General features: G+C 43.4%; 2 protein-coding genes and 1 long non-coding RNA gene across 5 annotated transcripts in view; 1 reads left to right on the forward strand and 2 right to left on the reverse strand.

Moving 5' to 3' along the window:
- VHL (von Hippel-Lindau tumor suppressor) overlaps window positions 1-1,538 on the reverse strand; it is a 13,419-nt gene extending 11,881 nt beyond the window's left edge. For 2 of the 3 annotated variants that reach the window (XM_014451327.2, XM_023749664.1), the window contains exon 1: window positions 1,175-1,538. In XM_014451327.2, coding sequence (XP_014306813.1) covers window positions 1,175-1,355 — 181 coding nt within the window. In that variant the 5' untranslated portion in view covers window positions 1,356-1,538. The remainder of the gene's footprint in view (window positions 1-1,174) is intronic. The other variant, XM_014451326.2, reaches the window with a different exon arrangement.
- LOC106696192 lies at window positions 1,331-2,373 on the forward strand. Its single transcript, XR_001347094.2, has 2 exons — window positions 1,331-1,464; window positions 2,017-2,373. It is a non-coding gene; the product is annotated as an uncharacterized LOC106696192 (long non-coding RNA).
- A 7,852-nt stretch (window positions 2,374-10,225) lies between these two features.
- BRK1 (BRICK1, SCAR/WAVE actin nucleating complex subunit) lies at window positions 10,226-20,920 on the reverse strand. Its single transcript, XM_006083848.3, has 3 exons — window positions 20,759-20,920; window positions 11,411-11,493; window positions 10,226-11,165 (listed from the first exon to the last, which is right to left on the reverse strand). Exons 1-3 carry the CDS (start codon window positions 20,874-20,876, stop codon window positions 11,139-11,141), a joined length of 228 nt encoding a protein of 75 aa, XP_006083910.1. The 5' UTR covers window positions 20,877-20,920; the 3' UTR covers window positions 10,226-11,138.
- Window positions 20,921-22,769: the final 1,849 nt, after the last annotated feature.

The raw sequence follows: 22,769 nt of genomic DNA on the forward strand, positions 1-22,769 counted from the left end.
TAAAAAACGGGGGGTCGGTGGCCGGGGGTGGAAGAGGAGAGGCGGGACAAGAGAGAGTGGAATAGTATATATATTTAAATGATATTTGAAATTGGTGGGTGATTACTACCCAAATAAAAAAAAGAAAAAGTAAAAGCCAAAAGAAACAGAAGAAAAGGAAAAACCAAGGGGGGGTTGCCCAAACTACCCACAGGTAGTCGTATATCTATAAAAAAAAAAATGTTGTGGGTTCCGTGGTTTTACTTTGTTTGGCCTGTGGTGGAGGGGGGGGTCGCTTGCCGGGGGTGGCGTGTGGGGGTAGGTAAGGGGGGATAAACAAAACCTCCGTGATCTCGGCCGTGATCGTTGTTCGGAGGGGGTCAGCGGCATCATCACCTGGTTCTTCAAGCACGTCCGGCCACCGCCAGCACCACCCTCTTCTCACCCACCACCAGCATCAACCACCACCAGCATCAACCACCACCACCATCACCACCACCACCAACCACCATCACCACCACCACCATCAACCACCACCACCATCACCACCACCACCATCAACCACCACCACCATCACCACCACCACCAACCACCATCACCACCACCACCCTCTCCCGCCGCCGCCGCCGCCCCCTCACTGAGCAGATGCCGGCTGCAAGCTCCAGCAGCCCTCTGTGCTCTGTTCCTATCGCAGCAAAGTTGACATGGCTTGCTCTCATCTGTGCCTGCATTGGTCTGACTCCCCACTGGGCTGTGTTCTCCATGCATACACGGCGCCTACGCGGACCTGGCCCACTGAGGGCGTCGAAGAATGTGAGATTCTTCCACTCAGGGACTGAACAAATGGGCATTAGGGACGGAGCACTGCTTTTAGGGTAACTATCGTGGAAGGGGGTCGGGGGGAAAGCCACCATCGAATGCAAATTAACCAGTTTTCTAGAGAAGAATGCCTACCACTTAGTAGCAGCGTCAACTTGGATCTGTCACTACCTCTTTGGGGCCTCAGTTCCTCAGGCGTAAATGGGAATAATAATGACAACAGCTCCGGCCTCCCGGATGGTGGAGGGGATTCGATGAGTTCGTGCCACCGTTGCCGGTGCTCTCAGGCCTAGAGCGCCGGGCCCAGCTCAGCACCGGCCGGCGGGCAGGCGCTGAAAGGGGGCGGCGCGGCCGGACCGCGAAAGGGCGACCCTACCTCGGTAGCTGTGCATGCGGCGGCCCGTGCCCGGCGGCAGCGTGGGGTAGGGCTGCGGCTCGCCGTCGAAGTTGAGCCACACAGGAAGCACGACGCGCGGGCTGCGGTTGCAGAAGATGACCTGGGACGGCTCGCGCGAGTTCACCGAGCGCAGCACCGGCCGCGGCCTCCCAGCCTCCATCTCCTCCGCGGAGCCTGCCGCCTCCGGATCCCACTCTCCCGAGCGGTACTCTGAGGGAGCGTCCTCCTCAGCGCCCACCCCGGCCTCCCGCAGGCTCCCCGCCTTCCAGGTCACTACCTCGGGCGCCTAGACAACCCCGGCCTCCGAGCCTCGGGATTCGCGGACCACAAGGGGCGGGGCGGGGCCTCCAAACGGACGCGCCGTATCACAGCTCTCGGTGGAGGGCGGAGCGTACCTTCGCAGACATGTGCTGGTTGGCGGCTATGCGCATGCGCAGATGAATCTCCCTAGCCACAGGGGCCAATGCGCATTGAGGCTATGCGCATGCGCAGATGGATCCCCCCCCCCCCCGCGCCACAGGGGCCAATTTTCACGGAGGCAGTGGGTGGCGCTCGGTCACCCCATTCCCGGGTTTCCCTTAGAAATTTGTTTTTCTTTCCTCCTGTTAGTTTCCGTAGTTTTATTCATCCTCTTAAGGCCATTATGCTTTTTGCCATATTCTCCCTACCATCTGCGCTATTGTTTATTTATTTTCTCATTAATCGTTTTCTCTCCATTTGGGGTCACAAAATTAAGTATAAAAATCTTCCCTCTCTTCCCCTAGCCACCCAGAAAGAGTCCCTGGAGGCAGCAAGTATCAGTTTTTTGTACTTCCTGTTAGGTCGAAAGGGGATCCAGGAGCTGATGCATGCCTCAGCCAGGCAGATGGTGATGTAGATACTGTGCCCTTCCTAGAATCCGTAACTGGCCAGTGCACCAGGTAGATGGTGACGCAGATACCGGTCCCGCCCTGGAATTCCTAACAGGTCAGCTACCAGGCAGATGACGACACCTGGAAACCGTGAGGACCCCGGCAGCGGGAACTCCCACAGCTCATGCTCCCCCGCCCTCACTGAACAGCTGTATAAAAAAAGCGCCCCCCTCCCTGTTGGTGCGGATCCACGTGCCCTGTCTTTGGGATCCGTGGGCAGCCCAGGGACCCAGAATAAAGCCTTTCCTTTCTTTCTTTTCTGATTAACTGGACTCTCTTTATTTCCTACGCCGCCTCCTGAGCCACCTAACAATTCCTTTCAAAGATATTCTATGCATATGCAAGCAATTAAACCAAGTTTGAGAAGAATTTTTATATTAGTACTATCAATAGAAATTCATTATCCCTTGCCATAAAAGAGTACAGTGGAACTAAGTTCAAAGAAAACAAAACAAGTTATTTTGTATCTATTGTTTGTTTTTTAAATAAATTTTTATTGATTTTAAGAAGGAAGGGAGAGGGAGAGAGATAGAGAAACATCAATGAGGGAGAATCATTGACCAGCTGCATCCAGCATATGCCCTGACTGGGGATCAAACCTCTACCTCCTGATTCGTAGGTCAACACTCAACACTGAGCCACGCCTGGCCAAGCTATCTATTGTTTGTTTAAAGCACTTGACCCTGCTTTTGCTTTAAAGGGATTAGCCACGTGTTAGTTGTCAAACCAACACTCTCCTGAACATAATCAGAAAGTTGTTGGTTTTTTTTAGAAAGATTTTTTTTAAAAGAAAGATTAAAGGAAACTGAAAAGGGAATCACTTTTCACACTGCAGTGTGTGCCCTCTGAAATTCACACTTGGCGGTAGCGAAACAGCACCAGGTGTTAGACCAGTGGGGTTATACCAGACCTGAGTTCAGCAACCTCACTACTTGAATTCTGGCTAGGAAACAATTCAAAGCCAAGACTCAAACTACTGTATATAGAAGTAGAACTATTTTGTAGAAGAAAATGGGCTTAGGAAACAAGTTATAGAGGCAAAGGAAGGGCTCTTGGAGCTTAGAAGTAAGAAAGGTAAAGGTGAACCACCTGTCAGGGTGACATACAATGCATTTAATGCTAACTAACAGGCCCTGACCAGATAGCTCAGTTGGTTAGAGCATTGTCCCCAGACACCATTTTTGTAGGTTTGATCTCTGGTCAGAGCACATACAAGAAGCCAAATCAATGTCTCTCTCCTTTCCTCTCTCTCTAAAGTCAATCAATATAAAAAAAAATTTAAATGCTAATAATGAACAACTTCTTAGACAAATGGTTTATCAATGCCAAACTGAGTTACTTTATCATTTATTAAACTGGGACATCTTTAAAATTATGTCAACAAAATGGATTTCACCTTATAATGCACTTATTTTCCATTTTACTCTTAAGGTCACACTGGAATTGTCACATTGAATGAGTTCAAATTTAAGGATAAAAGTAAATCTCAATTCAAAATGTCTTATGATGTATAGAAATTCTTTGTACTATTGTTGAAACTTTTCTACAAGTCCAAAATTTATTTTACAAAAAATATTAATATTATTCTTTAAAGAATACCTTGATTTTTAGAGAGAGGAAGGAAGAGAGAGAAACATGGATGTGAGAGTACAACATTGATCTGCTGCACACCCCCTACTGGGACCAAGCCAGAAACCCAGACATGTGCCCTTGACTGGGAATCGAACCAGCAACCTCCTGGTGCACAGGACCATACTTAACCGAGCCACAAAAAAAATTTTTGGCCAAGGCACAAAAAATTATTTAAAAACAAAAACGTTATGAGGGGACGGGGCTGAGTTCCCGGAGGTGACTGCGCAGGCGCAGGGAGGGGGGGCCCTCGGATGGAGGCGATGTTTGCGCTGGAGTCAGGGTGGGCGCCGCTGGGAAGCAACCCGAGAGGACCGAGCCCTGCTGAGGTCCTCGGAGAACATCTTGTGGACAAGAACGTGCTTCTCTGGCTCAGGGTGCGCTTGCGTGGCCATGAGAAACCACAGGACGGCGCTGCCCGGAGCAACGCATTCCACCTGAGCAGCGCAGGGGGAGCAGGCCATGTACTTATCCACCCCACCTGCCCTGCGCGCTGCCCCTCCTCACACGAGGACTATGGGGAGGAGGAAAGGATGCCACCACACGGGTGAAGCCCAAGTCCGGGGCGGCAGTGACGTTCGGGGACCTGGCCATCTACTTCTCCCAGGAGGAGTGGGAGAGGCCGAGGCCCGTGCAGAGAGGTCTGTACAAGGACGTCGTGTTGGAGAACTACCAGACCCTGGTCTCTCTCGGACTGTCCCGTCAGAAGCCAAATGTGATCGCCTTGTTGGAGAAAGGGAAAGCACGCTGGATGGAGGTATTCGTGGAAAGACACCGTGGCCTGGGATGCTGCAAGGACGCCAGACGCGTTCAGGTGGGCGGGGCTGTGTGCCGGGCTTGGAGACAGGTCCCGCAGCAGAAAATGCCTAAAGAGCAATGTACCTCTGAAGCTGAAAGAAGGCGTTATTATCGACAGAAAATGTCTGAAGAGCAACGTGCCTCTGAAGTTGAAAAAAGGCGGCGTGGGTGACAGAATGTATCTAAAGGGGGACTATTGGCACAATGTACCTCATTAAAAATGAGGCTACACATCCGATCATTTCTCCAAAAAATGAGCAGGTTCAAAAATTAAATGAAGAAATTTTGGATATACTCAACGGAAATTTTCACACATATTTGAATGATGATTCCATTGATTCAACAGATGATGCTGAAAAGGAAAAATTTCCTATCGAATTTCTTAATAGTATTACTCCTTCAGGAATGCCGTGTCATAAATTAAAATTGAAAGTGGGTGCAATCATCATGCTATTGAGAAATCTTAATAGTAAATAGGTCTTTGTAATGGTCTTCAATTTATTATCAAAAGATTGTGACCTAACATAATCGAAGCAGAAGTATTAACAGGATCTGCAGAGGGAGAGGTTGTTCTGATTCCAAGAATTGATTTGTCCCCATCTGACACTGGCCTCTATTTTAAATTGATTCAAAGACAGTTTCCCATGATGCCAGCATTTGGGATGACTATTAATAAATCACAAGGACAATCTCTAGACAGAGTAGAAATATTCCTACCTGAACCCGTTTTCGGACATGGTCAGTTGTATGTTGCTTTCTCTCGAGTTCAAAGAGCGTGTGATGTTAAAGTTGTAAATACTTCAGCACAAGGGAAATTAGTAAAGCACTCTCAGTGTTTTCACTCTTAATGTGGTGGAATACAGGGAGATATTAGAATAAGTTTAACCAATTTATCACTTGTTTGTATCAGTGTTATTTTCCTATCATGTTTTTAGATGTTTTTGTTGTTTTCATATTGTTTTTATATCATCTTATTATATCATGTTGTTATTGCTTATTAATAAACATATTATTTAAACAAAAAACATGTTATGGTTGGGAAATGCAGATCCTTAATACCAGAAGGATGTGGATTAAGGCACAATACCAATCTCACACTTGGTAGTCTCAAGCCCAAGGTGCCAAAGGAAACTGTGCCCCCACTTTTTTGCAAATGCAAATGTTAATGCAATGGACACCACTTAGCTACATGTGACAACTGCCCTTTTACTCTTTCAGGTTGTCAATGAGATCCAGGGAGAGGCTAATAAAGGACCAGCGTGGCACAGAAAACAAAACCGACTTGGGAGACCCTGAATGGCTCTGGCTGTCACTTGATCCGGGAATAAGACCTGGGTTTTAGTGTTGTCTTTGCCACCATGTAACTAGATGGGCGTGTCACACAACCTGTCTGGGCTCGCGTCTTCATTTTCAAAAGGCAGGAGTGGACTAGATTCTCTCTAAAATTTTTTCTCACCTTTAAGTTTTATTATCAAAAGATTGTGACCTAACATAATCTTTGGACAACCTTTGTTCAGGCTGGTTTTTCTCCAGAAAAACAAACTTGAGAGCACTAACCCAACCTGATTTTCTTGTTTACTCTACTTGACAGCCACTGCCTTCAGAAATCAGCTGTATTTTTGTGGTTACTAATGGCACCACTGCCTGCAAACTTCCCTAACACATTCTCCACAGGCAAGTGGAGACAAATGTTTTTTTTGCAGGCAACAGTATGAAACTGAATACAAATGCTGGCAAGGAGCCGAGAGATAAATAATAGGCTCTTGCCCTAGCCGGTTTGGCTCCATGGATAGAGCGTAGGCCTTCAGGCTGAAGGGTCCCAGGATGGATTCTGGTCAGGGGCACATGCCTGGGTTTCGGGCTCGATCCAGTAGGGGGTGTGCAGGAGGCAGCCGATCAATGATTCTATTTCATTGATGTTTCTCTCCCTCTCCCTTCCTCTCTGAAATCAATAAAAATATATTTAAAAAAATAATAGGCTTTCTATCCACTTAGTATGGCCCAATAACACTGTTCACAAACATAGGTCTACCTTTATGAAATAAAGGTGGAAAGTTCAAAGTAGTGAGTGACTTTGAACTTTAAGTGAACTAAGTGAATCTTGAACAAGAGCAAGACAACAGAACTTGGTACATCTCTAATGCCCAAAAAATCAGTTCCCTATTTTCCTGCTTCTGAAAATCGTTCAAGCTTAGTTTTTAAAAAGATTGAAAACTGCTTTATTATCAAGATATGTATAATCTATTTATGCCTAATAGCTCACTAGTTCAAACCCCTTACTCTAGTTTTTTTTTTTCCAATAAATATATGAATTAAACCAAATTGCCAGGTAGAAAACACTTTCAAGTGTATGGGAAAGAAAAAATTCCCTTGAGGGCTCTTATGAAGAACAGAGATTTTTCCTATTTAGCTCATTTCCACTCAAGTTAAAAAATAGGAAAAGTCCTTCATAATTATCCTTTAGAAATCATTAAGATTTCATGAGGAAAGGAAGAGAAGCACAATGTGGATAAGTTCCCTACAATATCTAATATATGAACAAGAAAAAGAACTAATTTTTCATTATGGTGAGATGAATGAAAACAATTTGGACTAATAAAATCTGGATATATTTAACATATCTCTGAAACCCATTCTCCTTATGGTTCAAATCAGAACAACTATTGCCCTAGCTGGTTTGGCTCAGTGGATAGAGCATCAGCCTGCAGGACTGAAGGGTCCCGGGTTCAATTCCAGTCAAGGGCACATGCTCAGATTGCAGGCTCAATCTCCAGTAGGGGGCATGCAGGAGGCAGCCGATCAATGATTCTCATCATTTTTTTAATTATTTTTTTTTTATTGCTTAAAGTATTACAAAGTGATTCTCATCATTGATGTTTCTCTCTCTGTGTTCCTCTCTGAAATCAATAAAAATGTATTTTAAAATAAAACTATCCTGTCAACACCTTAGTTGTTAAAAAAAATAGAATGACTTACTAAACATAGGTTAAAATGTAAAATATTAACTATCGTCCTCAGTGAGGGGAAATTTTAGTACAGGAACACACTGGGAATACTGCCGTTTGGGTTCCAGACCACCCCCAGTATCGCAATATAGTGAGTCATAACCTTTTTGCTGGTGGAAGGGCTTGCCTTCAATTTGTAAAATAATGCAACATTTGTGGCATGTAATAAAATGAGGTATGCCTATAATCAGAACTCTAATTGCTTAAGTTGAAGTGACACATTGAGAATTAAATAAATCATTTAGCATAACACTATTTATAGACTGCAATGACCTGTGAGCAAAGATGTGTATAACTTGAGAGTAAAATCCGTTTCTGGAACCTGACCAAATAAGCTCTTTCAGAAGGGAGTTATAACTGCTTCTTGTGGCTCCAGATGTATCTCTAACCCAGAGATAGAGGAAGTATGGAGTTGACTAAATTCCAGTACTTCCAAGACTTCCAGAAAGTATAACATAGAGAAAGGAAGCTGGGAAAAGTGACACTAGACAATATAAACATCAAGACAGAGCAAAAGCCCACAAAGCCTTCTTTACAAAAGGATGGTGAGGAGGCATATAAGACAAATATAGGTGTGTAATAGCCTTAAAGTATCTACTGTGAATATAGTGAAACAGTTCTGGCCTAGATATGAGAAAATAAGTTTTAGATCTGGTTATACCACATTCAGAAGTAGAATGGTTAGAGCAGCCTGAGTCAGGTAGGTATAGGTTCAAATCCCAGCACCTTCACTGATATTGTATGACTCTGGACAAGTTCCAGCCTCTAAACTTGTTCTAAACCTATTATGTGGAGTTAAGAATGCCTCCTGTTCTCAGGGCTTAAAGCTTAAATAAAATAAAGTACATAAAGCACTTAGTCCATCTAGCACACGTAACACTCAATAAATTATAGACAATATTAGCTATATATCCTTGATCAAGCCAAGGCATTTTATAAATGGAGTGATAACACAGAAAATCACGGACACCTTTAAATGCCAGATAAAACGGAGAAGTTATTACTACTAGAAGAGGTCAGATTCACTTGTCTCCCATACCAAATGTTACCAGTGGCTCTCTTTACAAGCAGCAGATTACCATTAGCAACAGGTATTACTTAGGGTGCTAACTTTTTTAGGAACATTACTTTGATATTAATAAACTAGAGGCCTGATGCATGGATTCATGCACCTCGGTGCATGGAGTCTCTCCGCCTAGCCTGCACCCTCTTGCAATCCAGGATCCCTCAGGGGATGTCGAACTGCCGGTTTTGGCCCGATCCCTGCAGGCCAGGCCAAGGGACCCCACGGGTGCACGAATCTGTGCACGGGGCCTCTAGCATGCATATAAGATCTTTGGTTAATCTCTTCCCACCCTTCCTTCTCCCCCTCCCCTTCCCTCTGAGATTCATCAGTCTGTTCCATGTTTCCATGCCTGTGCGTTGAGCATTTGCCCCCTGGTGGTCAGTACGTGTCATAGCTAATGGTCGAACAATCGCTTAGGTTTTTATATAGATTAACTGAGCAATATCTATTGGGCCATAAGAAATTTATCAAGCATTTTCACATGTAATCTCATTGGAGAGCTTTTCCGGCTTATAGGTTATCATCACTTTTGCCCCTATTATTCTCTCATGTTATAGTCCTTGTATATAGGAGGAACTCAATAAATATCTGTTAAATTGACTACAGAACACCAGATAACCTAAAACTTGAACTTTAGAAGTATGTAATTCTTTATCCTGGATAGGGGAGATACTATTAATAATGAACTCAAGTGACTCTTAAAAACACTCTGAGGGTGAGGGCAGGATTGGGGGGATGAGGGGACAATGGGGGGATAAGGACACATTTGTCATATCTTAATCAATAAAGGAAAAAAAATAATTAAAAAAAAACACTCTGAGATGAGCTCAATAATGTTCAAAAAACAGCACTACCAAATCAAATGTCAGTTTTGTCTCCATTGCAAAATTCGATTTTTATAAAGTTTTGCTTGTGTGTGGTGTTTTTGTTGTTAATCCTCACCCCAGGACATTTTTCCATTGATTTTTAGAGAGAGAGTGTAAGGGAGGGGAAAAGACAGAAACATCGATGTGTTATCAACTGGTTGCCTCCCACACATGCCCCGACTGGGGCCAGGAATCTGAGGTACATGCCCTTGACTGGAATCGAACCTGGGACCCTTCAGTCCTTGGGGCCAATGCTCTATTCACACTGAGCAAAACCAGGTAGGGCTAAAATCCCATTTTTAAATGAAGGCACTATTTTCCAAAGATCTAAGCAAGGGTTCTAAAAGTACAAAGCAGCTTGAGCTCTATAAGTCAGTTCAATTGTTATTTATTGATTACCCACCTTCTGCAAGGCATTCAGCTGGGTAATATAAGAGGCGGCACCCAAGTACATTGTAGGAGGCAGACACTAAATTAGAGAATTCATCAACCCAGAGCTGTAGTATTAGCATGGTAGGATGGCAGGGACTGAGGAAAGGAAAAGGGCAATACTGAATGACTTCTAGGTGACTGTATAAGCCTTTGAACAAGGTTGCAAGCTTTGGAAATGACAAGTTTTACATTCTTCTGTTTAAACTATTAGCTTTAAAAAAAAGTAGACATTTGGCTTGTACCTTATAAAACCTGGTTTTAAAACCCTGGATTATGGTTAAATTGTGTGAATGCTGGTACTGCAATAGAATGTAAGCATCACACTTCATTCAACGATGTATCTTTTATTGGGACATAACATATCTACAAAGTAAGCACTTGGCAAGTACCTGCTGAATGACCAAATGATTCCCAGGATAAATCAGTCAGCTCAAAGTCCAAATATGAGAGCTCGGGCTGGTAAGCCACCTAGGTTTTGATCAAGCAGCTACACCTGAAAGTTTTGTTAGAATAATTCCACACATCAGATTTCTGTGGAATACAGGAGTCCCATCTCTAGCTCCTCTCCCACCACAATCACAGCAGTCAGATAAAGTTGAGGAGTTTATTAGGGAAATATCAGAGGCAAACACCCCAAGTGACAGAAAGAAAAATCTGAAAATGTCCCTTCAAACCAAGTGGAGACCTGGCCTTGACCTCCCCATAAGGACAAAAAACTGGTAGATTAGCAACAACATTCTCTGGCAGCCACCTTGCCAGGGCATGAGTCTCTCAGCCAGGACTGTCTGCTACCTCCCAACAAAGGTAGGGAGGAGAAAAGACTGTTTATAGAATCAATGCAGAGGCAATGAGAACTGTAAGGAAAATCTGAGAGAGGAGAGAGAAAAAGAGAGAGAGAGAGAGAGAGAGGGAGAGAGAGAGAGAGAACCTTAATAAAGAGTCCCAGGCTTTTGGCTCTGAGTGCCTCAAATACATTGACAAGTAGTTTTACAAAATGTTACTGAAAAGGTAAAATGTGTAATGTTTTCAAGAGTTCCCCTGGACTTCTCCCCACATGCCATATCACACTGCCAGATGAACATGGCAGAGCCCAAAGGCCACATTTTTGAAGAAAGAAAAACAAGAATAAGCCCTGTTGCTCTTTAAGGAGAGAGAAGAAGTGGAAGGCTGCTGGGATCTTTCCCACGTAGGCCTGTGTTCTGTAAAGCAACTTCCCAGCAGCAGTCTGGCACAGTCCTAGGTGAGGGTCTCACCTTTTGTCACCTGTAGAAGGAAAATTGACCATTAGATAAATTCAAAAGGATAGAGGTATTTTAGATCCTAAGCAATAGAGTGGTAGAAAAGAAGATAGTTTTAGAGTCTCAGAAATCTGGTTCAAATTTAAGCAAAGTACTTCTCTAAACTATTTCTGCTTGCCAGTTTGTTTTAGCAAGACGTAGCAATATGTGTTCTCTCTTGCACAGCCACTGACTAACCGCATAAGGAAACATGTTGGCCATCATACTCACCCTTGCTTCAATGTACTCTATTCTCCGTTCAAGGGCTGTCAATTTCTCATTTAGTGTTGCAAGTCTTGAACGACAAGACATATCTAGTAAAAGGAGAATGATATTCAGGATTAATGTCATTACACACACACACACACACACACACACACTCCTAAGCTGAAGAAGAGGAATGATATATCATGTAGAGTACAAATGGGAGCAGGTAGGCAAAGCAGAGGACAAGGTGAGAAGTATCTTAGGAACACAGCTGCTTACAGTGGATCTGTGGTAGGCAGAGAATATGGCTCCCAAAGATGTCCACGTCCTAATCCTTGGAACCTGTGAGTATGTATTCTACATGACAAAAGGGAGTTTGTAGATATGATTAAAGTTAAGAATCTTGAGTTCCTGGATTGTCTAGATGAGCCCAATCTAATCACAAGCCCTAAAATGTAGATGAGAAAGGAAGAGTAAAGGCAGAAAAAGACTCAAAGTGTGAGGGGGCTCAACTTGCCATTGCTGGTTTTGAAGATGGAGAAAGGGGGCCATGAGCCAAGAGCTGCAAGTGACCTTTAGAAGCTGGGAACAGCTCTCAGCAGACAACCAGTCTGCCAACAACCCAATGAGCAAGAAATCCCATCCTCTCCGAGAGCCTCCAGAAAGGAAGGCACCCTGCTGACATCATGATTTCAGCAGTGAGCCAGTCTTGGACTTCTGATCTACACCACTGTAAAATAATACATTTATGTGGTTTAAGCTGCTATCTTTGTGGTAATTTGTCATGGCAGCAATAGGAAACTAACAGACCAATGCTGTACAGATGACCATTTGGTAATAGGCAAACTAAGAGTTTCAAGAGAGGAAAAATAAAGAGAAAGAAAATAATCTCAATAGTGAGGAAAAGCAGAGGCCAAGACACAGCAGAGACTGTAGGAAGAAGGGAAGATATCAGTGTTTCTAAGCTAATGGAAGCCACAGCTGTGCCGTTGTCTCATCAATATCTGCGAAGGCCTTTCAGAATCAGAGAAAACTTGAACATCAAATATTCTGTGAAGTCCACATTCCATCTGCAAAATTCCTTTTCTACCTTTTTCAATCTTCTTTCACCACCTCACCCAAAATGAAATGTAGGTTTCCCCTAAGATACCTTTCTTCTACAAACTTCTCTAACAGACTTCTTTACTCTTTCTACAAGTATTCTCAATACACAGGAGAAAAAGGTTTCTAGGCATGCTAATTATTTCCTACGACTTCTTCCAACATGGTTCAGTCATCTATGTAACAAAAGCCTAAACAACCATTACTGTGAAACGACCAGAACGACCGGTCACTATGATGCGCACTGACCACCAGGGGGCAGATGCTCAAGGCAGGAGCTGCCCCCATATGGTCAGTGTGCTCCCACAAGGGGAGCACTACTCAGCCAGAAGCCGGGCTCACGGCTGTCGGCTGTCGAGCATAGCAGTGGTGGCAGGAGCCTCTCCTGCCTCTGCAGCAGCACTAAGGAGCAGCAAGCCAAGCAATAAGGAGCAGTGAGCAGGCGGGTGGTACAGAGCAAGGAGTCCCAAACTATGAGAGGGTGCAGGCTGGGCTGAGGGACCCCCCCACACACACACACACCCCAGTGCATGAGTTTCATGCACTGGGCCTCTGGTCTCTCAATAATCTTCACTTAAATCTAAAATATCCACTCACTAAGACACACTCCCACTCAATGATTTAACACTTAGCTCACAACCTTTCTTTTCCCTGGATGTTATGCAAAAGTGCTTTGGCACCCATTTTGAGACAAATCTTCCTATACCCTGATCTTGCCTTAATTTTCATTTCTTCATATGCAAATCTTACTCATCTAAACATTCTCCTTCAAGGCTCAGTTCAAATTGAATTCTAAGAGGTGTTCGACAGATGGATATAATTTTCCCTCCTCTGTTATTTACCTAAATATTTATGGCTGAATTTCTAATTCATAAGTTACTTACATAGTTGGTCTTCAGTTATCATTTCTCGCTTTGGATAAAGATTTAACAAACCATGTTCACCACTATTACTTAGGAATGCTTTGGTAAAGTATAACATATCTATGCGAGACTATTAAACAATCATTAACAAATCACCAGTTTGAAGAATAATTAATGACATGAATAAATGTCCATGCACAAAACCAAGTGATACTTATGTGTTTGTGATTTATAATTTATTTACATGACTGTTTCCCCAGTAGAATGAGTTAATAAAAGGCAGATATTGCATTTTTTAAAAATAGATATTTTACTGATTTCGGAGAGGAAGGGAGAGGGAGAGAGATAGAAACATCAATGATGAGGCAAAGCTGCTTCCTGCACTCCCCCTATTGGGGATCAAGCCTGCAACCCAAGCATACGCCCTTGACCAAAACTGAACCTGGGACCCTTCAGTCCGCAGGACAACGCTCTATCCACTGAGCCAAACCAGCTAGGACAGCAGATACAGGCAGTCCTCAGGTTATGTCAGACTCCACGTACGTCGTTTCGTAGTTACGTCGCCATCTCCCATTTATTTATTTAAAAAAAAAAAAGTTCCATCATTTCGACATATGTACATATGCGCTTTATATTTTTTATTATTTACTTACCACAAGTAAAGGTCAGGAATTGTTATCTTTCTTTTAATTTTTTTTTACTGTTTCACTTCATTACTGCTGTGTATGTGCTCCATGTGAGTGACGTAGGTGCTTATGTAGGTGGGTTCTGACTTATGGCGAAAATCTCCTTACGTCCCACCGTAGGAACAGATCTCTGACATAACCCGAGGACCTACTGTATTGTCTTTTATTAATCTTTGTAATCTTAGGGCTTTGCCTGGCACATAGATGTTTATTGAAAAAAAAAAAAAAGATTCTGGTATATTAGTGGAACAGGAGATTGACTCTAGTGTGTCTACTAATTTTTTTAAAAATTTTTATTTATTGATTTTTAGTGGGAGAGGAAGGGAGAAACATTGATTTGTTGTTTCATTTACTTATGCATTCATTGGTTAATTCTTGTAATGTGCCCGACCAGGGATCAAACCTGCAACCTTGGCATATTGGGACGATGCTCTAACCAACTGAGTTACTGAGCCAGGGCTCCACTAATTTTACAAGTGGGAAAACAAAGGCCTAGATAAGTGGAGTATCCATGATGGGTAACCGACAGGATAAAAGGGTGGCAGAGCTGAGATCAAAACCCAGTTTCCTCACTACCCAGCATGGCATTCTTTCCCATTACACTGCCACCATCCTTCTGAGCCTCTGAGGCCATAATTTATTCCCCACATCCCTTAAAATTTGCTTGCAGCCTGACTCTTCTACTCTCTAGTTCACTTTTTTCTTTTTGTTTCATATTAGATCCTTTCTCACTCATCCATCTTCATGGCTACTCTTCATTATTCATTTTTAGAAACAGCTTCATTGATATATAATTTATTACCATAAGGTTCACCTGCTTAAAATATATAATTCAATGGTTTTTAGAATATTTACAGAATTGTGCAGTGATCACCATACTCTAATTTTCATAATCTCTAAAGGAAACCTCTACTAGTGCTCTGGACAGGTGGCTCAGGTGGTTGGAGCATCATACTATACACCAAAAGATTGCAGGCTCGATTCTTGATCAGGTCACATACCTAGGTTGTGGGTTCAAGCCCCAGTTGGGGTGCATATTGGAGTATGGATTTGCCTATTCTGGACATTCTTCTTTAATTTTTTAAAATAATTTTTAAAAATTCATTTTACAGAGAGGAAGAGAGAGAGAAACATCAATCAGCTGCCTCCCATACACACCCTTACCTAGGCATGTGCCCTGAACAGGAATTGAACCCTCCACCTTTTGGTGTACGGGATGACACTCCAGCCAACTGAGCTACACTGGCCAGGGCTCTTCATTCTTCTTTTCAATCTTGTCCTTTTATCTGCTAGTACTGCTTCTTCTAATTCCCAGGTCTAGCTTGAGTAGAAGCACCTCAGCACCCTACTTTTCCTGGATATACTTTGCCATGACTGTGCAACAGGACCAAGTCTCTTTCAGTGTGGTTTTTAGAAGCTCAAAGGCACATCATGTATGCTATTCAGTAACAGCATGAATGTTATCACTGACAATCTGTCATTTCCCATAAAAAAGAGCCAAAAATATCCAAAGAAGCAGGGTGGTAAGAGGGAGGTTTCCTTCCTGGATTGCTGTTGTGTTCTAGCTCTGTCAATCTGGTCATGAATCAGAATCCAAGAACAACATGATGCTAGTGGCCTGCATGAATAAGCAGTGTTGAGAAATTTAAATTGTTCAACTCTAGAAACTTCAGTTATATACATTAAATACATTCTGGTTCAAATAAAACATAAAGAAAGCATTCAGCAGCTGAACAAATCTAAAACCAGAGTGCATTTATGTGTACATTATCACCAGACTTTAACTGAAAATGCCAGTTGTCCTGTCAGGGTGCTTGATGGTGTAATATAGTAGTCCCTCCTTAACCACGGGTAATGCGTCCCAAGTTTAATTTATAAATTGGGCACACAGAGATTAATAATAACTATTAATAAGATGTAACAATTATAACAATAAGTAACGTGAGTATGGTCTCTCTCAAAATTTCTTATTGTACTACTAGAGGCCTGGTGCACGGATTCATGCACACTGAAAGTAAATTAATTAGAAGGTGGCCAGCAGGGCAGGACTGGGTGAGATGGGCCGGACCCGCCCTGGAGCCAACCTTCCATAGTCCCTCCCTGGCCAGCTGCACCTGGGGCGGCGCCAGGGCTCGAAGGGCATCTGTGGACTGAGCGGGATCCTTCCGGCAGATGAGGGTCCCTCAGCCTGGCTTGCGGGGATCAGGCCAAAACCAGCAGTCCAACATCCCCTGAGGGGTCACGGAGTGTGAGAGGGCACTCTGCAAAGTTGCTGTCGCTTGGCAACTCCTGCATTGAGCGTCTGCCCCCTGGTTGTCATTGTGCGTCATAGCTACCAGCCAACGGGTGGTTGGCCAGTCGCTTAGGCTTTTATATATATAGATATTCATCCTTTTTGTGATGATGAAGATACAATGCCCATGTGATGAGATGACGTGAGGTGAGAATGACGTAGGCACTGTGATATAGTGTTAGGCTACTGACCATATATAACAAGCACTTTATGGCTTCTCTTTGGCATACCAGAATTACTAGCATCACTACTCTTGTGCTTTGGGGTCATTATTAAGTAAAATAAGGGCTACTTGAATACAAGCACTGTGAAACCATGGCAGTAACCTAGCTGGGTACTAAGTGACTAACAGGCAGTTGGTATATATAGCGTAGCTATGCAGGACAAAGGGAGGTGATTCATGTCCTGGACAGAACAGAGTGGGACAGTAATAGATTTCATCACATTGCTCAGAATGACACACAATTTAAAATTTATAAATTGTCTGTTTCTGGAATATTCCATTTAATATTTTCAAGCCACAGTTGACCGTAACTGAAACTATAGAAAGTGAAACAGTGAATAAGGAGGGACAATTATATCCATTATCACCGCTGACAAATGCCAGTTAGCAAACAGCTCCTTCTCTGAACTCATGCACATAGCCTTAGCCTACAAAAATCAAGTCTTTCTCTTGAATTATTTTTGCAGGTAAGTCTTATTTCTCCAACAAAATTCTAATTTTTTTAAAATTTGTCCATTTATTTTTACTTTCTCCTTTCCATGACACCTGACCCACAGCTGGATCACAACAGGCATGGTATATTGCTTTATCTGTCGGTGAAGTATAAAAACTGAGATTTAAAAAAAGTCACATTCTCTATTTTTTGTTACACTTCTCTAGCTTTAGAACCAGAAAATATATATATATATAAATAAAAAACTATCATCTGTCAGGCCAGTGTGGCTCTGTGGTGGAGCGTCAACCCATGCACCAAGGGGTGGCTGGTTCAATCCCCAATTCCCGGTCAGGGCACATGGCCAGGTTTCTGGCTCCATCCCCAGAAGGGGGCGTGCAGGGGGCAGCCAATCTATGTTTCTATCTCTCTTCCTCTCCCTTCTTCTTTCTCTAAAAGAAAACCAATAAAAACATTTAAAAAAACAAAACCATCATCTACGACAACCTATTTTTAGAAACTTCAGTTCCAAATACAAAACAGGCCTAGTGCTAGGATGTTATCACTGCTTTATAATCTGTGCATTCTTGGGTTCAGGTGGTCCTCCAACCCTGAAGAGAAAACTACGAAGAGATTGTAACTCTACTCTCACCAGCTGGAATCACAGAGTAAAAGCTGTTCTGACAGCTGTTCCGTTGGCTATCTTGCAAAAACTTCCCTTTCCAAAGCACAGGGTGAGGATTGTAGGACTGCTGCCATTTCCAAAGAGCTCCAGATGCATCCTCAAAGTAAACTCATATTAAATCTTTGCACCACCAAACCATAGTACCATAAACTCAATGCAAGCCCCACAGATACACATCAGAACTAAGGAGTTATGCTAAGGGCTTAGAATAGAAAAATACATCCCATATACACTCATCTTGAGTCATCCAATGCCAGGACAGTATACTCAAGCGTATTCTTATGATTTATCCAGTTTTTCAGCCTGTTGGTCTTTGCCTAAACTAAAAGTTTTCACCAGCTTTTTATCCGCTAAGTCAGATTGCTTTAACTTTTACTCTTGCTTCATAATTCTGTTCTTACTTATTTTTCAAAACCTGGCATGGTTCAGTGGTAGAGCATCAACCTGTAAACCAGAAGGTCATGGTTCAATTCCTGGTCAGGGCACATGCCTGGGTTGCAGGCTCAATCCCCAGTGTGGGGCATGCAGGAGGCAGCCAATCAATGATTCTTTCTCTCTCATCATTAACATTTCTATCCCTCTCTCTAAAATAAAAAATATATTAAAAATAAATAAGTAAATAAATGAACAAAATTTTCAAAACCCACCTAGTAATTACTCCAAACATCAGGTCATTGCCATCACTTAAGGGAGAATAACAGCCAGCTAAGGGAAGTCATTTCTTCCAGCTCCTAAAGATTAGAATTCTGTGTCTATTTTCTCAGCCTAAGACTTGTTGGAAATCTTGAATAAAAAGAAAAGTCTTTATTCTCTATCTAATCACAAAATGTGACTCACACACATTTGATAAAATCTCAGAGCAGGTATTTCTTTACTAATAAAATAAGAAAAAAATACATTTCTCCTTGGCAAATACTAAGCTCAGATTTTTCAATTTTCAGTCAGTTGCAAGACTTACCCACTATATAAATTTAATGGCTATGATATGTCAAGAAGATTTATGTCAAAGATAAATGTGAATTAAAAGTTTGTTAATATAGCCCTGGCCGGTGTTCTCAGTGGTTAGAGCATTGCTTGGATATTCTATGTGTACATATCCGATATTATGTACCAGATGAATGAAGTCTTTTTTAATTCTACTTTTTAAAGCTAAAACTCTCCGTGTCAGTGATGTTTCCAACTATTTTCCACTGACTTTCCAGACAAAACCAAAGCTATGATCTTGTCATCATTCCATCTTTCCCTTAGCATGCAATCTTTTGGTTTCTCTTACCTGGTCCTTCTTTTGAGGGAATGTTATGAGTAAAGAATGCTGTGAAGAACCCCCTAATTAATGGAAAAGCAGAAGAAACCAGTTATGAGAACTAACATTAAAAGATTTTGCATGGAATTTTTTAAAAAAACATCTCTGAGGAAAAACTCAGAATATCTGAGTATCAGGGTAAATGTCAGTATTTCTCAAATGTTTTCAGTTCATTAAAATCAATCTAGTTTTTTTGAACTTCCGTCTCCTGTCTCCAAACCCACTTATCTTTCACTAAACCATGTTCCTTCACTCAGTCCTCAAAAAATTCCAAGGTATTTGAGATCTATACTTTCTTGATACCATTCCCTACTACAAGCAAGCTTTTTATATGAACATGTGTTATTGACATAAATTCATACTATTCTCTCAATATTACCTTCATCCCCAATTCCTGGAAAGTGAGGGTCCACCATATCAAGATACATCAAGCTTATAGACCTATATACCTTATATGTAAATATATTAATAAAAAACAATGTTCTGCTTTGTTCTGAAGTTATTATTTCATCTTGAATATAAAATTATTTGACTCAGGCTTGGCCAGCAAGGCTCAGTGGTTAAGTGTCAACCTATGAACCAGGAGGTCACAGTTTTATTCATTGCGGGCTCCATCCCCAGTGTGGGGCATGCAGGAGGCAGCAGATCAATGATTCTCTCTCATCATTGATGTTTCTAGCTCTCTCTCTCTCGCCCTCCCTTACTCTCTGAAATCAATAAAAAAAATTTTTTAAAAATTATTTGACTCAGGAAGTGGTTCTTGTTCTGTGTCCTCCATAGTCCTGAGTCTTGCACTGAGAACTAGTTTCTCTTGCTGATGCTTTCTGACAAATTCCATGCTCTGTCCTTAGAACTCACCACTCTTCTAGCTAGAAAATAATACATTTTAACATCTTTTTTATAGCTCATTTCCCCTACTTAATTTTAATTGCTTACTTTTGCTGAATTCGTGGAACAGAGCACATGAGTTTGAAAAGATCACTAGATGTGGCCCCTACACCTTGTGAATCACTAAGTCTACCCAGTTCTTAAACATCTGAAGGACATGGGATGGGGTTCTGTTACAGGATTGCTGTCCAGAAGAATACGGAATAAAGACTGTCATGAGCAGGCCATGCCGAGGAAAGATTTTGCCAGAAGCTGAAAGAACACCTACTGCCGGATAGATACTAACAACACAGAGAAGATTTCCATGACTCCACACGACCTGGACCTGACCTCTGACCTTACCCCCTACCACTCTCGGCACAGCCAACAGGGGAGACAGGAAGGAACGGACCGGACCGGAGAAGGCTGAACGGGGCAGGCAGTAAAAGGCACGGCGCTCAAGGTTTCCACTCGAACCTGAAGGAGATGGGGAACCGGCACGGGTCTATCCACAGCGCAGCGACACGGCCACGGCTAGGTTCTAATCTAGACCTAGAGGGTGCACTCTGAATACAAGTGGGAACTGGAAGGGAAGCGGGGCGCCAAGGAAGCAAGAAGACTACTGACGAGAGGACGCCCAGGGTGGATGGGGCTGCCTGACGTGTCTGGGAAAAGGAAGAACTTGCCAACGGATCCGGAGTAATGGCAATAAGGCCCATGAGCTCAGCGTGGCGCAGGGTAACCCTACAGGGACTGTCCAGTGGAGCCTGGGGTCAGGGAGGGAGGAGGAAGGTGGGGCCTGGAAGAGGAGGAAGAGAAAAGCAAGAGTCGAGGTCTCCCGGCGAGAGCCCGTCAAAGCTTCTCAGCGCCCGGCCAAACCTCCGAGACCTCCCTCCAGCCCGCCGCCCGCCCACTGACCGAACGAGTTGAGAAAGTCCGCGATTTTCTTGATGCTGCTGGTGATGATTTCAATGTACTCCCGGTTCGCCCAGTCCTGGTGAATTTCCCGCTGCACAGGATCCTCTTGTCCCGCCATGGCCGCCGCCTAAGGAAGTGCGACTGCGCAGGCGCCCCGATCCTCCAGGACGCCCGTGCGCCTGCGCCGCCAGCCCACACCCTCCCTCGGCACCCACGTATCAGCTGGCATCGTGGTGCGCCTGCGCGACGTGACGTCCTCGCCGGCGTTGGCTCTGCTCAACTCCGACCGGGAAAAGGGGTGGGTAGGCGCCAGGAGCCCCCCACCCACCGCAATACCGGGTCGCTGGCGGTTGGCGGGAGCGTGGGCCCGCGTCACCCTCCCACTCCGTCAGCTGCTCCAGACTTAGGTTATGGTCTGTGTCAGCAATAAGTTGGGCATAACCGATTAAATCACATCAAGCCCAAGTTATTTTCAAAATGCTTTTCAACAACACAATATGATGTTCCACCTTACATTTATCAAATGAACAAAATGTTTATGTATATATTTCACAATAATACCCAGCGAGGGGAAATTTGTAAATTAATGACAAGATCAAGCGCAGGTGAGTTCAGGGTGGTATGCAGGAGGCAACCAGTCAATGTGTTTTTCTCACATCAATGTTTCTCTCTCTCCCTCCTCCCCTCCCTTCCTCTCTTCCACTCTCTGAAAAACAATGGAAAACGATATCCTGCCCAGCCAGTGTGGCTCAGTGGTTGAGCATCAACCTATGGACCAAGAGGTCTCGGTTTGATTCCCAGTCAGGGCACATGCCCGGATTGGGAGCTCAATCCTCAGTGTGGGGCGTGCAGGAGGCTGCCAATCAATGATTCTCTCTTATCATTGATGTTTCTATTTCTCTGTCCTTCTCCCGTCTCTGAAATCAATAAAAATATATTTTAAAAAAACAACTGTGCATGCCCTGACTGGTTTGGCTCAGTGGATAGAGCGTAGGCCTGTGGACTGAAGGGTCCCAGGTTCGATTCCCGTCAAGGGCATGTACCTTGGTTGCAGGCACATCTCCAATAGGGGGCGTGCAGGAGGCAGCTGATCAATGTTTCTCTCTCATCGATGTTTCTAACTATCCCTCTCCCTTCCTCTCTGTAAAAAATCAATAAAATATATTTAAAAAAATAAAACAAGAAAACCTGTGCAATAAAAACTATTTTATTTGCTTTTAAAATAACAAGAGGAAAATTAAAAACTTACTGAAAAAAAGTTTGTAATTCAAAATCATTTTTGTCTCTTCCAAGAGTCGTCATTCTCTGCCCATCTCTGCAGTTTGACGACTCCTCCAATCTCCACTTAGCTCTCCTTCTACAGGGACACACACACACACACACTCACACACACACAGCATCTGACAGTTCTTGACAAGCTTCTTAAGACTATCTTGACTTCCAAACCAGAATCTCAGCCTGACCCCTCCCCTAGTCCCCAGTCTCCGCACTTCAGCTTCACCCAAAGAGCCAGACGAAAGGTGACAGCTCTAATTTGTGTTATATAGTTCCCAAAGTGCAAGGCCAACGTCTGGGTGTTTAAGGGAAGGGCAGGTGGGCCGTTAGTTAATTCCTCCCCAAGTACCTCCTGCCTGCCAGGCAGTGCGGTAGCCAGGCATCAGGATATAGGAGTCAACTGGGTAGATCTGTCTTCCCTCAGCGGTCCAGGTAATTGAGTGATGCTGTCAAAGTTGTCAGATCACTCATACTATGCTGAAAGATTCCGTTTTTCAGCTTGGTGAGGATGGGACAGCATCGTCTTTCTGAGGTTTAATAGATTTTTCAGTCAGGAAGTCAAGGGAAGAAGACATGCATCTTTTTTCCTGTTCTAGATAGGCGTGCATTTATACTAGTACATTCTGTCTCCTTGCACGGGGATCATTCCAATGCAGCAACAAAAGCCTTCAGAAGTCTGGGTAACTCTGCCTGAACACCTACTGAGCAGGTTTAATAAAGACTTTTAAACTAACGA

Source organism: Myotis lucifugus, unplaced genomic scaffold (genome assembly GCF_000147115.1).
Source record: "Myotis lucifugus unplaced genomic scaffold, Myoluc2.0 scaffold_8, whole genome shotgun sequence".
Taxonomy (NCBI): Eukaryota; Metazoa; Chordata; class Mammalia; order Chiroptera; family Vespertilionidae; genus Myotis; species Myotis lucifugus.

Bases quoted from the DNA above. Each gene is read 5' to 3' on its own strand.
- BRK1 (XM_006083848.3), bottom strand. From the start codon at position 20,876: ATGGCGGGACAAGAGGATCCTGTGCAGCGGGAAATTCACCAGGACTGG. The intron at 11,494-20,758 runs GTCAGTGGGCGG...TCCTTTTACTAG, and splicing joins GGACTTTCTCAACTCGTTCG to ATATGTCTTGTCGTTCAAGA. The intron at 11,166-11,410 runs GTGAGTATGATG...TTCCTTCTACAG, and splicing joins TAGAGTACATTGAAGCAAGG to GTGACAAAAGGTGAGACCCT.